At 43.8% G+C, this 15066-nt stretch overlaps 1 protein-coding gene across 6 annotated transcripts in view; it reads left to right on the top strand.

Annotated features, from left to right (window-relative positions):
* Window positions 1-15066, top strand: part of ccdc57 (coiled-coil domain containing 57) — a 206771-nt gene that overhangs the window by 159955 nt on the left and 31750 nt on the right. For 5 of the 6 annotated variants that reach the window (XR_013889108.1, XR_013889109.1, XM_080208852.1 and 2 more), the window contains 4 exons: window positions 769-997; window positions 1216-1340; window positions 1963-2094; window positions 8751-9003. Coding sequence is in view for 4 of the 6 variants with exons in the window: in XM_080208852.1 (XP_080064978.1) it covers window positions 769-997; window positions 1216-1340; window positions 1963-2094; window positions 8751-9003 (739 nt within the window). In the remaining 2 variants the exon portion in view is untranslated. Of the gene's footprint in view, window positions 1-768; window positions 998-1215; window positions 1341-1605; window positions 2095-8750; window positions 9004-15066 lie in introns of those variants that run through there. The other variant, XM_080208854.1, reaches the window with a different exon arrangement.

Here is a 15066-nt window from a genome sequence, read left to right as displayed (position 1 = left end):
TGCCTTTTGTCTGCTACCTTTTTTAAACAGCAGATGTGATTATGTGCTTCTGGCCGTGGTCAGATCTTGACCGCAATTTCACACTGCCAGCCAACTGACCGACACTCAGAATGAAACATGTGCTGCGAGAGACTCAGTGCTGCCAGGAGGGGGGCAAACAAAGTGAGGGTGAGAATGGGCGTTTCCAGTGAGCACCCTGAAGGCTGTGGAGCTGCCTCTGGGAGATGCTGCTCTGCATAATTACTATTTTTTTAATCATATATGGGACATGGGCATCGCTGGCTGGCCAGCGTTTATTGCCTGTCCCTAGTTGCCCTTGGAGAGCATATGAGAGGCAACCTCATTGCTTTAGCTCTGGAATCACATGTAGGCCATATCAGGTAAAGATCTCCTTGCTAAACAACATTAGTGAACCAGATGGAATTTTCCTGATGATCGACAATGGATTCATGGTCATCAGCAAATACTTCTTCCGGATATTTTTTATTGAGTTCTAATTCCACAATCTGCCGTGGCTGGAATTGAACCTGAGTTCCCAGAATATTAGCTGAATTTCTGAATTAATGGTTTAGCAATAATACAACTGGGCCATTGCCTCCTCTGAGTTCAAATAAATGCTGCAGGCTGTATTTGGAAACAATGGGGGTCGATAAGACTGCTAGGAAAAAAATGTCAAACTAATTCACAAGTTCTTTTCATCTCATCAAATGTTTATCATAGTATTTTCAGGAATAAGTTGGTGATTTTTTGTTTCCTCTTCTACTCCAGACTGAGCTTGTCAAGGAGCTTCAGGGAGAAATTCTCCAACTACGACAACGACTGGGTCACTCAGCATTGGTGAACAGTCCCTCAAAACCCCAAAGCTCTACTGTGTCGGTTTTGCAAGCCAAACTAAAGCAGGCGGCTCGCTACATCATTCAGCTTTCCCGTGACAAACAACAGTTGATTGAGATGGGAAACCGACTCCGAGCAGAACTGGCCGGATCTAAGTTAGGTGGTACGTCACCCGGTCGCGTTACTCATTGTTTTTAGGTTTAGAAAATTGTAATTTATGGAAATGTAAGAAATTCAATCAATACAGAGGAAGGTCAAGTTCATGCTCACTTCCAATTACTATATCATTTTCTGCACCTCACTCTTATGATCATGTTTATATTATCTCACAGATACTGTTTTATGTAATCGTTAACTACCCTTTTTTTTTCTCTTGTGCAGTTGTTCAGCCTTCTGTTGCTGTAGGCCTGAATGATCTGCCTGCTCAGTTGCCCAAAGAGCTAGCACAGGAAGCGCAGAATCGTCTGTCTGCTTTGGAGCACTTACAGTACCAACTCACCACACAGGTGATGATGTTCCCAGTCTTTGTAATATTTCTCAGCAGCTGTCTGAAATAAAGTTCCTCTCTATCAGTCTACCTCACATTTTATCATAACAATGTCCTTTTCTCTTTTCTCCTTTTATGGTAGTTTTTGTTTAATCTTTAGATCCCTTAGTCACCCACAACTCCCATGATTACAAGTTTAAAGTTTATTTATTAGCGTCACAAGTAAGCTTACACTAACACTGCAATGAAATTACTGTGAAAATCCCCTTGTTGCAACACTCCAGTGCCTGTTCGGATGTAGAGGGAGAATTTAGTATGGCAAATGCATCTAACCAGCACATCTGTCGGTGGAGGAAACCAGAGCACCTGGAGGAAATCCATGCAGACTCCACACAGATAGTGACCCAAGCCAGGAATTTAAACCCAGGTCCCTGGTCTTCTGAGGCAACAGAACTAACGAATGACAATCATGCAATGCTACTCACAGGTGCAATTTGCTGAGAATTTTGGCTCCTTCCTTACACAGCATTATCTAGATTCTGGTTGTCATTTGTATTTAGTATTTAGTTATTCCTGTTAGCAGTTAAATGTTGTGCTTATTTATAGACTCTTAACTACAAGTAAGTGCTGTATGATTTTAGGAGTTGCAATATGCGCAACTGAAACCCTTCAAACAAGTTCCCATCACAGTTCAGCAGAATTCATCAGAGAGTGAAAATGGCCAGAACACCCAGAATATGAATATTGGACCAAGAGCACAAATCAGAAATACGGTAAGGTGCTAAAGAACTAAAATTAAAGTCTTTCTGCCAATTGAGTAATCATTTCAAGAAGTTGACTCAACAGAAGATTGGTTAACATACTTTCTGCATCCTATGTCCCCAAATTGCAACTGATGCAGAAGTGATTTTTTTAAAGTCAACTAGTGCAGTAGTTCCAGTACTACTAGATTCATCACTGTACTTTGGAAAATCTGAGATATGGATTCCTGTGATCAAAAGGAAGCATTTCACTGAAAAGTAAGAACTTGCAGGTATTAGTGAAAGTTGCTTCATAACCATTTTGAGAGCAGTGGAGAAACTGGCAAATGTAAATGCAAGAAAACGTGTGTACGGAGGCGATTCTCCCATTGCAACCCACAACTTTTCTGGTGGGTCGGGCTGGGAGATGCACGCCATCGGCCTTTTTCTGGGATCTGCGCATGTGCCAGAAATGCATGCGCATCTCCCAGAGCCAGAGAACAAAGTCCAGACCCATGCTGGAAATCGGCTGGAAGTTAGGAGGGTGATTTTAATCTATTTTTTGTGTATTTTAAATATATTTTGCATTTTGTTATTGGAAACTTGCCAGTCCCCAATTGAACTTCCCACCCCATCAGGAGTGCTTCATTCTGGCGGGGTTCATTCTAGCTCCCCACTTTTGGGAAACTAGTGAGGGACCCCACTGGAATGAAGGGGTGGGCAATCAGGGCTTCCCACAGGGTTGGGTGACAGGGGGTGGTGCCCCCTGGGCATGGGCACCCTGGCAGTGCCAACCTGTGCCCCCTGACAGCCCAAGGAGCAAAGTGTTCATGCTCAGAGGGCATGTTGGCACTGCCCACTGGGCATTGGGCAGTGCCATGGGGGCATGGCTTACTGTGGGCAGGGCTTGGGTGATTGACCACTGCCACTCTGCCTGGAGATCAGTCTGGGCTGGACGGAGGCCAATGATCAGAGCGGGCTGGGGAGGTCTGCTCTCAGGGAGAGTCTGCCAGGGTGGAGGGATTGCCAGTGCTGGGGGACAGGGGCTAGACATCGGGACACTGTGAATTGGGGGGGGGGGGGGGGGGGGCGGAAACGGCATTCAGGGCTGGCCCAAGAATTGTTGTGAGATCCACAATTGGGCTGTGTGTGTGTGTGTGTGTGTGTGTCAGGGGGGGGTGCGGGTTGGGGGGTTGGTCCCAGGCTGGCCAGCAAACAGGAAGACTGACAGATCAGGGCCACAGCACTTGCACAGAGTTCCACAACTGTCGAACTCTGGCGTGAATAGGCCCCAGCAAAGCCCCACCCCCCGAGTTTTTAATGAGATTCCTGATTGTGACCTGTGCAGTGCACAGACTGTGGAGATTTAAGTGTGAAGTTGAATTGAGAATCAGTCATAATCTAAAACAATTTTCCCACCAATCCAGCACTTTTGGGAGAATTGCCCCTATATGTCTGGTGATTGTCGAACTTAAATGCAGCTTGCACCACTGGCATTTGAAATGACAAAACATTTATTGTAAAGTTATTTTTACCGCGTTTAGACGTTGAATCTTGTGTTCATTAGTTAATGCCACCCCTCCTGATTTTCTACCTTTCCTGAACCCTTGTATCCAAGAATATTTAATAGCTAATTCTGCCCTTCTTTGAGTCAGGTCTCTGTTACTGCCATACCATCGTACTTCCATGTTGCACTTGCATCTGTAACTCAATCTTAATCAACGTTGCACACATTCAATAAATGCGCAGTGACCCTAATTTAAAATTTATTATATTCCCTCTTACGCTGATCCCGTCGATTTACCTTATTATTTCCTACACTAGTACTATCTGTCTCTCCCAATATTTTTTGCACCTTGGTACCCCTCTCTAGTATTACTTTCTGCTTTCCACACTGTTGCCAAGTTAGTTTAAATCTTCTACAAGAGTACTTGAAAATCAGCCTACAAAGAAATTGGTCCCCAGTTCTGTTTAAGTGCAACTTAAGTGCAGCCTGTACACATCTCATCTATCCCTCCTGCACCATCTCTCCATCCATGCATGTTCATCTGTTCTGAACTCCAATTTCTATTCTCACATGCGTGTGGTACCGGAAGCAATGATGTGGAGATGCCAGTGTTGGACTGGGGTAAACACATTAAGAAGTCTCACAACACCAGGTTAAAGTCCAACAGGTTTATTTGGCGGCAAATGCCACAGGAAGTGACCCAGCGATTACAATCTTTGAGGTCCTGCCTACAAATTTTCTACCAGCTCCCTAAATTCTGAGTGCAAGACCACATCCCTCTTTCAAACTGTCATTGGTACTGATGTGGACTACAGCTGCTGGCTGTTCACCGTCCCTCTTCAGCATGCCCTGCAGCGATACAGTAACATCCTTGAACCTGGCACTAGGGAGGCAACATTCCTGGATTCAGAGTTGCAGCCACAGAAACTCCTGTCTTTTCCCCTAACAATCAAATTTCCTATCACAATTGTCTTCCAGTCTTGTGTGTGCGTGCATGCGTGTATGTTACAGTTGAGCCAGCTGTTCCACCATAAACTTGGCTCTGGCTGCAATCCTCAGATGCACATCATGTTCATCAGCATTCAGACCTGCGTTCTGGTTGCTCTCAGAGGACTCCTGCATGACCTGTCCATTTTCCTGACCGCCTAGCTGTTTGCCCATTCCCTATCTTCCTGCATACCTAAAGCTGTGGGGTTAAATGATAACATCAGTAAATGAGTTATCCACAAAACTCTCAACTTCTGTGATGCCAAACGTTGCTTGAGCTCCAAAACCCAGACCTTGAGTTGCTGCATTTGATTACATTCCCTACACGTATCATTATCCAGGACGCAGGAAATATCCTGGAGTTACCACATGGAACAAAATGTGCACTCCAGAGGTTGGAGCTGCCTTGCCATTCCTCTATTAGATATTATAACTTACTACTTACAATTATAATGAATAGCCAGCTACTCATTCTTCTATTGTCACTTAAACATAGGGAGGTAATTTGAAATATGTTACTTTATCCTTAATATGCAAAGTGCTCATTCAAATACACAAGTTTATTTCAGGCGCTCTCTAAGGGTTGGTAAATGTATTAGTGAAAGGAGGTCTTCTTTTACGTAAACATAAAATAGGGGCAGAATAGCCCTTTTGGCCCCTTGAGCCATCTCCACTATTCAATAAGATCAAGGATGCTCTGTTTGTTTTTCGAGTTCCACATTCCCATCAGCTTCCAACAACCATTGATGCCTTTGACAAGAATCTTAACGACCTCTCCCTTAAAAATATTCGGCAACCATGCTTCCACCACCTATATATAATAATAGGTAAGAATTAGGACTGACTTTATTGTAATTCTGCACATACAGTGTAGTCAACACATAGATCGAGTTAAGTTGACCTTCCTCATCTGTATCTATTTTGTGGTAATATTCCTAGTTGTCTCACCCATTTCTAGAATGTCATTACTAGTGAGTATATTATCAAATAAATAGGTTGGACTAAAACCTGGTGTTGTCAGACTTTTTACTGTGTTTACGCCAGTCCAACGCCGGCATTACCACTCCAGCCAGTAGATGGCATGGAGTGTTAAGCTCGTCCCAGCAGAGCTGAGTTGAAACTCCAGTTAGGGCTGGTGCAACAACAAGGAGGACTAATCGGTCACACAGGGCAGCAAGATTTGGGGGGTGGTGCCTGTGGCACACCAGCACTGTGGTAAAAAACTGAAGTTTGAATTCTGAAACTTTAAAATGAGATCAATATGACTTTATTACGGCCATAAACAACTTAACCAAGTGCCTTAGGGAAGGTCACTGTGCACTTTCAGTCCCTTCTCCCTCCCTTTGGCAACATCTGAGCTGCTCTTTCCCAGCCCCACCCAGACCCCAGGCATACTCACAGCATCCCAATCATTTCCCTCTCCGTGCACAGGCTTGCTAACTATCTGATTGCTTTCCCTTCGTGCCACCTCTGCCACCCACCCCCCCGCCCCCCACCGGTGACAATCTTATGATGCAGGTTGAGGTTTTTGCCGGAGCTCTGTTCAAATCAGAGCGACGCCAACAGAACATGGTGCTGCAGAATCAGTGTGGTGAGATGAGTTCTGGAAACTGACATCGGAGTGCGAGCCAGCCATTGAGAGCTATCCATGAATGTGACCATTTTCAGTGATGGTGTGAGACTGGGATTATTTTACTGTATCATTTTCAAAAGTTAATTGTGAGATGGGGATGGTACCAGGCTGAAGGTTCGTCTTGGATGCTAAATACCTTGTGTTGGCTCTGCAGACATGTGGTCTTAGATTGTGGGCATAAAGAACAAAGGCATCTTTTTCTGACAATCTGTTTGCTGTGCGTACCAATACATTTCTTTTTGGAACTTTGAGTGGTAACATTATATGATTAACCATTTAAATCAATTGTTAGAAGAGTGTGCTTGGTAAGCGCCAGAATTCTCGATGTGCACAGCTAGCAGGCAAACCTCTCCGCTGGGAATGTGAAGGTGAAAAGTTATCTTCAGTTTCATTTTGGAATTTTACGTGCATTTTTTGGAGAGGTTTGCTAGGTGGGGAAATCCATGCTTGATCTCATTGTCGTATGAGAAATGGCAGCGGACCCTGGGTCTGTACTCTTTGGATGAGAGGGGATCTTATTGAAACTTAAAGGATATTGCGAGGCCTGGATAGTGTGGGCGTGGACAGGATGTTTCCACTCGTAGGAAAGACTAGAACCAGAGCGCACAACCTCAGGCTGACGGGACAATCCTTTAAAGCAGAGATGAGGAGGATTTGTTTCAGCCAGAGAGTGGTGAATCTGTGGAACTCTTTGCCGCAGAAGGCCGTGGAGGCCGGGTCATTGAGTGTCTTTAAAACAGAGATAGATAAGTTCTTGATTAATAAGGGGATCAGAGATTGTGGGGAAAAAGCAGGAGAACGGGGATGAGAAAGATAGCAGCCATGATTCAATGGCAGAGCAGACTCGATGGGCCAAGTGATGTAATTCTGCTCCGATGTCTTATGGTCTTATAGATCTTGCCATCCTACCCTGCTAAGCATTAACATTTGTGGACAAAATTCTGCTTACTCTCATTTTGCTGATCTTTAAAATAAGAAAACATAAAATCTGGTGTGTAAAACTCTTCACAATAAAGAATAGCCACATTCTGTGCTTTTTGTTTACTTGTTGTCCCCCAACTGATAGCTCATTTGGTAAATGCAATGAGTGATTTAACCAAACAAATTAGGAAAGCCCCAGTATAGATCCCCATTTTCATAGGAAAATTCCGTTTGGCATCAGCATCAGCAGGTTCAGGAGCAGAAAATCAACCAGCAGATTTGTGGACATTGTGTGAGGAGAAGATTGGACTCAACTGTGGTTGAATAGTCTTCCAATATTTGGGCTCATGCATTAAGGATGGCCACTTTAATGAAAAGTGAATAGCACCAAGGGCATAGCCAGCTTATAAAGTTAGGGGGAGCAAGCACATAAAAAAGGCACCACGACACATACCAAATAATTTTAAATTCATTACACATTTTTATTTTGTATTTAAAATCAAAACATAATAAAAACATGTGTGTTATTTAATTATTTTACATTTTAAACTTAAAATGAAAACAAAACAAAGCAATATGAGAAAGGTACTCTTGTTCTTTATCTTTGTTATATACTTAAATGAACCAGTTTATTTAAATTAAAGCTGCCAATGTTAAAAGTTATAATGGTTTGAATTCTTCAAGTGATAATCACCACATCCATTTACTCACCCAATCCCGGCTGGTGATGTCCAGCGGCAAGGGATGCTTGGTCTCGACTGCCCGTTTGTTGCGGCGGTTGCATATTTATGTCCTTCGCAGCCTCTGCAACTATCCTCGTGAATGCATGCCCTCTTGGGAGATTGCATGCCTTCCTCACTGCCTGAAGTCCCCGCATTTATATTGCATCCCACGATTGCAGTATATGGATCGAGGACTTCGGATCTCGGGAAGCGATCTGAGGGGCCCATGAGGAACACCCCATTGAAAAGGCGTCACTTTTGAAGAATGTGCTTAGGGGGAACAGTCGCTCCCTCTGCTCCCCCTCTAACTATGTCTCTGGCACCCAGCACTCCCAGAACTGCAACCCAATAAGGAGTTTTAGAGCAGTTCTTAATTTACAAATGATATTGAGTTTTGTAGTTGGAGCCAACTTCGTGCACCATCACAAGTGACTATTTAGGAAGAAGGATATTTCTATTGTATAATTTGAAAGCCAAATTGTATAGGAAAGGCATGTTTAAAAGGTCTTTCGCTTCATTGAGTTTATCTAAAAGTAGCTGGGCCTGTCCCCAGCCTGTGCTAAGTTAGCTTATTTTAATTAATGCAGGTGTAGAAGCCAGAAGATCATTCCTGGGTTAGGGACTTTGGAAGGAGATGAGTTAATCATTCCCATTCCTGCTGGAAATACACAGCTTTGGTCATAAGATGAGGACAAGATTTGGCTTGGATGTCATTATTCCAATGTCCAAACTCATTGCAGAGGATGACACAAATAATAGCCATGCGGGTAATGTTCTTGGTAGAATTATATTCCAACAATACGTCAACTACCTCACCAGACAGGAGAGCTGACAAAATATGTAAACCAGCAGATAAGATTGGCGTGTCAATTTTTCAGTTGAATTTGCATGGTTTTTTTTTCCCTGTTTTGACTTTCAGTACCCAGCTGTACCGCCAGCAGGAGAAACCGTGAATGGCAAAAGAAAGGAGAGTGTGGTCTCAGAAACTAGCCAGCCACAAATACTTGTGCCAGAACCCAGCCAGTCACAACCAATGATGCATGGTCCACCCTCTCAATCCGAACTCCTGATGTCCTCTTATGGAGCTGACAGTTCTATTCAAGATATCTGGAAGATGTTAGACGGAGGATCCAGTCCTTCCATATCTACTCCACAGAACAACAATGAACCAGGTAATGTGGGGAGAACGTGGACAAGTGCAGAGTACCACTTTAATTTGTTTGCTCAGTAGTGAAAATAGTGCAGGACAAAGGTTATTTTATTAAATATTTTTATATTAAAAATGTAATGTCAGCACAAGATAGAGTACTTAAAGTGCTTAAATGGTCTTTTGTGCCCTCCTAAGTGACACACCTTACTGTGTTTAACTTTCTATTTCACTCTATCCAACCTGTCTCTCACTGTACATTTTTTCCATGTCTGATCAAGGGCAGGACTTTCTGGCCATTCACACTGGCAGAATTTTCTGGTCAATGGAGATTTAGCTGAGCGCCAAATTCTCCATCCTCGCTTGCTGCGTTGGTGGGTGTGAACAGCCAGAAAATTCCAATCCATATACTCTAACTGTGGTGAGCACTGCTGCCAAAGTGGCAGGGGCCCGGGTTCAATTCCAGCCTTGGGTGACTGTCCGTATAGAGTTTGCATGTTTACTCCGTGTCTGCAGGGGTTTCCTCCAGGTGCTCCAGTTTCCTCTCACTGACTAAATATGTGCAGGTTAGATGGATTGATCATGCTAAATTGCTGCTTAGTGTCAGGGGATTAGCAGGATAAGTACAAGTGGTTATGGGGATGGGTGGGAATGTTGGTGCAGGCTCAATGGACCAAATGGCCTCCCTCTGCACTGTAGGGATTCTATGATTCTCCATGATCCTGTGAACCTTCTTCCTGCACCATGTCCAGGTCTTTGGGCCAAACCAGTTCTATTGACAGCAATGGCTATCTACTTCCATTGCTTTCTCGGTGTCCGTCTGGAAAGCTCACTAGCCTCCTGTAGGTAACGGACCTCTCCATTTCTGCCCATCACCTGTACCCAACAATCCAATAACCTTTGTGCACATTCTCTACCCTGGTGTGTCCTTCTTGCTAAAAAGAATCTTCAACATCATAGAAACCCTACAGTGCAGAAAGAGGCCCTTCGGCCCATCAAGTCTGCACCAACCACAATCCTACCCAGGCCCTACCCCCGTATCCCTACATATTATTACCCGCTAATCCCTCTAACCTAAGCATCTTAGGACACTTAGGGGCAATTTTAGCATGGCCAGTCAACCTAACCCGCACATCTTTGGACTGTGGGAGGAAACCGGAGCACCCGGAGGAAACCCACACAGACACGAGGAGAACGTGCAGACTCCACACAGACAGTGACTCAAGCCGGGAATCGAACCCAGGCCCCTGGAGCTATGAAGCAGCAATGCTAACCGCTGTGCTAACGTGCTACCGTGCCACCACTGCAGTTCTCTCACCTTCTGCAATGAGGATGAACCTCATTTTTAAATAGTGCTAGCCTGGCCCGAGCATGGTCTCCTGCTGAGATGCGCAGCTTCTCAGCAGCATAATGAGCATTGGGTTGCACATCACAATCATTTATTTAAATTAGCAGCCAGCTCAAAGTTCACTTACTGCTTGCATCACAACAAATGTTGGGGGTTAACCGCACATTGTAATTCCCACGGGCGTTTTCAGGTCTTATCCAATTTTTTCCCCTGACACAGAAGGATGTTGAAGGCTGGCCCAAAAGAGCTGTAGCCTAGCAAGAACCAATACCTTCAGAGCAGATGGAGATGTCAAAGGGTCAGTGGAATATTTCAAGGGCAGCCCAGTGGTTAACATTGCTGCCTCACAGCGCCAGGGACCACGGTTTGATTCCCAGATTGGATAACTGTCTGTGTAGAGTTTGTATGTTCTCCCCATGTCTGTGTGTTTCCTCCAGATGCTCTGGTTTCCTCCCACAGTCTGAAAGACGTGTTGGCTTGGTGCATTTGCCATGTTAAATTCTCCCTGAGTGTACCCAAACAGGTGCCAGAGTGTGATGACTAGGGGATTTTCACAGTAACTTCATTGCAGTGTTAATGTAAGCCTACTTGTGACACTAATAAATAAACTTAAACTTTAAACAATATATATTTGTCCTTCCTTTTCTTTCAGCCAGCACTAAATTTCCATTATTTGCTTATCTGACGTTTGCTTTTGCAAATCTAACAGCAATCAATCTGTTGACATTGCTGTTAAGTAATCAATAAAGATGTCATACCAACTGAATATTGACTGGAATTTATTTGATCAGGTTCATGTAGATACCTTGGTTCTGGCAGATTAACAATTCCTAGAAGTAGTGAACATTATCGTTTCTGTTCTTCAATCTGCCACATCAACGTTTGAGTAGTTTGGCTGGAATAAGCTGCAAACCATTCAGCCTCTTGTTAACGCTCAGAACTGCTTTGGAAACTTCTCCATTTTTTTTCATGAAACTGCCCCTTTTGTACCAGAAAGCACAGGGTTTCAGGTGGGGAGCACAATACAATGAAAAAGATAATTGCATGTCTTCTGTGACCAGGTAAATGTGGATAGGAGAGTTCCCCTGGCTGATGAGTCTAGACAGTAAGAAGTCTTACAACACCAGGTTAAAGTCCAACATGTTTATTTGATAGTAACCCTCAAGCTTTTGGAACGCTGTTCCTACGTCAGGTGAGTGGAACAGCATTCCGAAAGCTTGTGAGTTTACTATCAATTAAACTTGTTGGACTTTAACCTGGTGTTGTGAGACTTCTTACTGTGTTTACCCCAGTCCAACACCGGTGTCTCCACATGGTGAGTCTAGAACCAGGGAGCACAGTCTCAGAATAAGGGGCAGACAATTAAGACTGAGATGAGGGGGAATTTCTCTACTCAGAGTGTGATGAATCTTTGGAATCCTCTACCCCAGAGACCTGTGGAAGCTCAATCGTTGATTCCTGTCTTGAACAGAAAAAGGGATTTTATGAGGGATATTGGGATAGTTACAGAGGCGGATTTACAATTCGTGGGGCCCTGTGCTCACCTTCATTTCCCATCCTGACTTCATGCCCCTCTCAGCCCCACCTACCCTCACCCCACAGAACACAAAGGTGGAAGCTACAAAAATACACAAATTGATCACTGCATTTTTACTTGTAAAAACATGTTTGTGCATTATTCAATACTTTGAACTTTTTAAAGTAAAATGACAAACTGTCTTTTAGCCTAGCTTCATCCTGCCTTAGTTTCAGTTTTCCGTGTTTTTGACTGCCTGATTGATAGCGTCGTTTCATATTGCGAAAGAAACTGATCTTGATTTTAATTAAGTGTTTGAAGGAGCAGGCGTTTGCACAGTCAATCCCACATTTTTATCAACTTCAATTCAAGCTCTGTAAAAATTGGATTCACCTTTTAAGTATGAAGCTGTGATTCTAGATTTCTAAAGACACTCACTCTACTTTTCTCCTGTCCATTCTCCTCACAAACTTGTGGACCCCCAACCCCATCACAAGCTCTCCCTCCCCCTGGACTCCCAACCCCATCACACACACTCCCTCTCTGCAAGTCTGCAAACCTGGCTAACCCCCTCACACACTCTCCTCCCCCAGGCCCTCCATCCACTCAAACTCTTTCCTCCCCTCCACGCCACCATCCCCTTACAGTTTGTTCCTCCCCCACCGCCCCCCAACTCATTCCTTACACACTCCCTGTCTCGCAGTCTTTACAACCTGGTTAACGCAAAAATGTGAAGATGATTAGTCATGTTGTGACTGCTGGATCAGGACACATTGCAGGGAGAACACAACTCAAATCACACTCGCATAAAAACAGCAACGAAGGGGGAAACACACAAACTTTTGAATGAAAATAATTCACCAGTGCTCTGGAACTAAACCAAAGGGACATTTACTAAGATATTGGCTCTTTTACATTGGCTACTCGCACACTTTGTGCCTGGACGCACAATTGACCTCTCATTGATACAAATTACGTACAGTATGGAAATCGGCTGCTAATGGTTTCAGCCGTGCTTCTCATGGAGTCTAATCTGTAAAATGCAGCAATATCAAACAATCTATCAGAGCATGCAAGTTCAATGTCAGGTATGTTATTAAGATAGAATAAATTGAGCCATTTTACTATTATACCATCCAGAAACACCAACATGTCTCGAATTAGCCATTCCTCTTTTCCCAGGAGATGCATTTAGAGAGATTCTATTTGAAAAATTTAGAGGAAGGACGATCACAATCCTTCAGAGATCTTTCCCCTGGATCCTCTCCATGCAATTACATTCAGCAAATGTGTCCAAGTTCTCCTGTGAATATTATAGTCCCACTATCCGAGTATCTCTTTCATATGCTTGCTAACTTTGTGTCAGTAAGATAAAAGTTCACTTCATGAACACTTTTCAAACTTTTTCTTTTCATTCTCCAAAAAATATCTCTTAGGAACAAGACTGTTATTTTCCCTGCCACTGAAAAAGATCCAAACAATGAAATGTCTGGTAAAATAAGAGAAAAGGGACTATACAATGAGCTTTGAAAACATGAACAAGTATGTTTAACATGCTGCAGCTTATAGTTCCTGACTTGTTACGTGAGTTGGAGGGCTTGGGGATTTGTACAGAACTGTGACACAACCTGGATTTCCAGTGACCTCCTGTTCAGTCCTACAGTTGCTCATCTGAACTCAAACTTGAAGTCTAGCTTCAAGCCATAAAAGCAGCTGGAGACAATCAGCAGCCATAGGGGCTTGCACTGCCTGTGTTCACATTCCAGGTAGGATGCCGACCACTGGAGGTGAGTTTTATCCACCGATACCTCATCCCTCTCTTCCACATGGAGGAATGGACCAACCCAAACTCGTCCCTCAGCAGCTTCCTGTGGAGATAGAACTCAGGGTAGGCTGCTGATCGAGGCGGTTGGCCAAGTGACATGTGCCAGCTGACCAATCCTGATAGAATATTTAGTTGTCTGTCCTGGTGGCCTGAGGAAGAACTGGGCAGGAGAGGTAAATAGCAATCACAACCTCTTCTGCCTCTGCTTTTGGTTCCTTGCGCGCTGCCCGCAATAGTATCCTAGAGATTGACCTTCAATTCCCGGAAACTCCAAGTCAGTCCTGGAGGGTGGCAACCCTATTGTTTTCTCTCCCTTTTATATTCGGGGTATAATTGTCCTATATCTTTCATAGTCCAATAAATCTGAAAGCTACTCAAGGCAAAAACAATGTTTAAGGTTAGATAAAGGTACACTGATTCTCAAACTCATTTAACATTGAATGCAAAGTAAAAAATTTCTAGAACATAACCGATTATTCAACTAAAATACAGCAATATTCAAATATAAAATGGATACATCTTCACCTCTTTTAAGGCACTGACTTGTGCATGAAGCTCATGCCTTACAGATGATGCTCAATAGAGATCATGAGCGGATTTGCATCTTTCAAAAGTAGAACGTTGCTGAAATACTCTGTGGAATGTAAGTAATTACTGAAGGTTCTGAGCAGATCTGGCAATCCCACATGATACAAAAGATTAGGTATCATTGAGCAACATATACAATATTGCTGATTTTCACAAAAGTCTGTGTCTGTCTGCAGCTTGCGTCTGTGTGCATTTCTTGCCCAACATTCAGGTTTCAGCCAAGCCAGTAACCCAGACTAATTGACTTCAGAGGACCTTACAGCTGAGCTTTTCCCTGTTCTCAGCACGCACAGGCACACACAAAGCAATTATAGAATCATAGAATCCCTAGAATACAAAAGGAAGCCATTTAGAATCATAGAATCCCTACAGTGCAGAAGGAGGCCATTTGGCCCATCGAGCCTGCACCAATGACAACCCCTCCCAGACCCTATCCCTGTAACCTCATATTTACCCTGTTAGTCCCCTGATATTAAGAGGCAGTTTTCAATGGTCAATCAACCTAACCTGTACATCTTTGGAGAGTAGGGGGAAACCCATGCAGACACAGGGAGAATGTGCAATCTCCACACAGACAGCCACCCTAGGCCAAAATTGAACCTGGATCGCTGGCATTGTGAGGCAGCAGTGCTAACTACTGTGTCACTGTGTTGCTCGCCACTGTGCTGTCATTGGGCAGAATTCTATGCTCTCTCCCCAAGGCGGGTTCAGAGACAGAGGGAGCATAAAATTTAATGGTCAGGATTCCTTGGAAATGCATCTGCACAAACCCAGACACAATTTCACATGTAGTTGGGCAGGGCCTTGGGGC

Source organism: Carcharhinus amblyrhynchos, chromosome 21 (genome assembly GCF_965287045.1).
Source record: "Carcharhinus amblyrhynchos chromosome 21, sCarAmb.v2.hapA, whole genome shotgun sequence".
NCBI classification, from domain to species: Eukaryota; Metazoa; Chordata; class Chondrichthyes; order Carcharhiniformes; family Carcharhinidae; genus Carcharhinus; species Carcharhinus amblyrhynchos.
The sequence above is the reverse complement of the archived record's forward strand: the minus strand, read 5'-3'. Positions and strand labels throughout refer to the sequence as shown.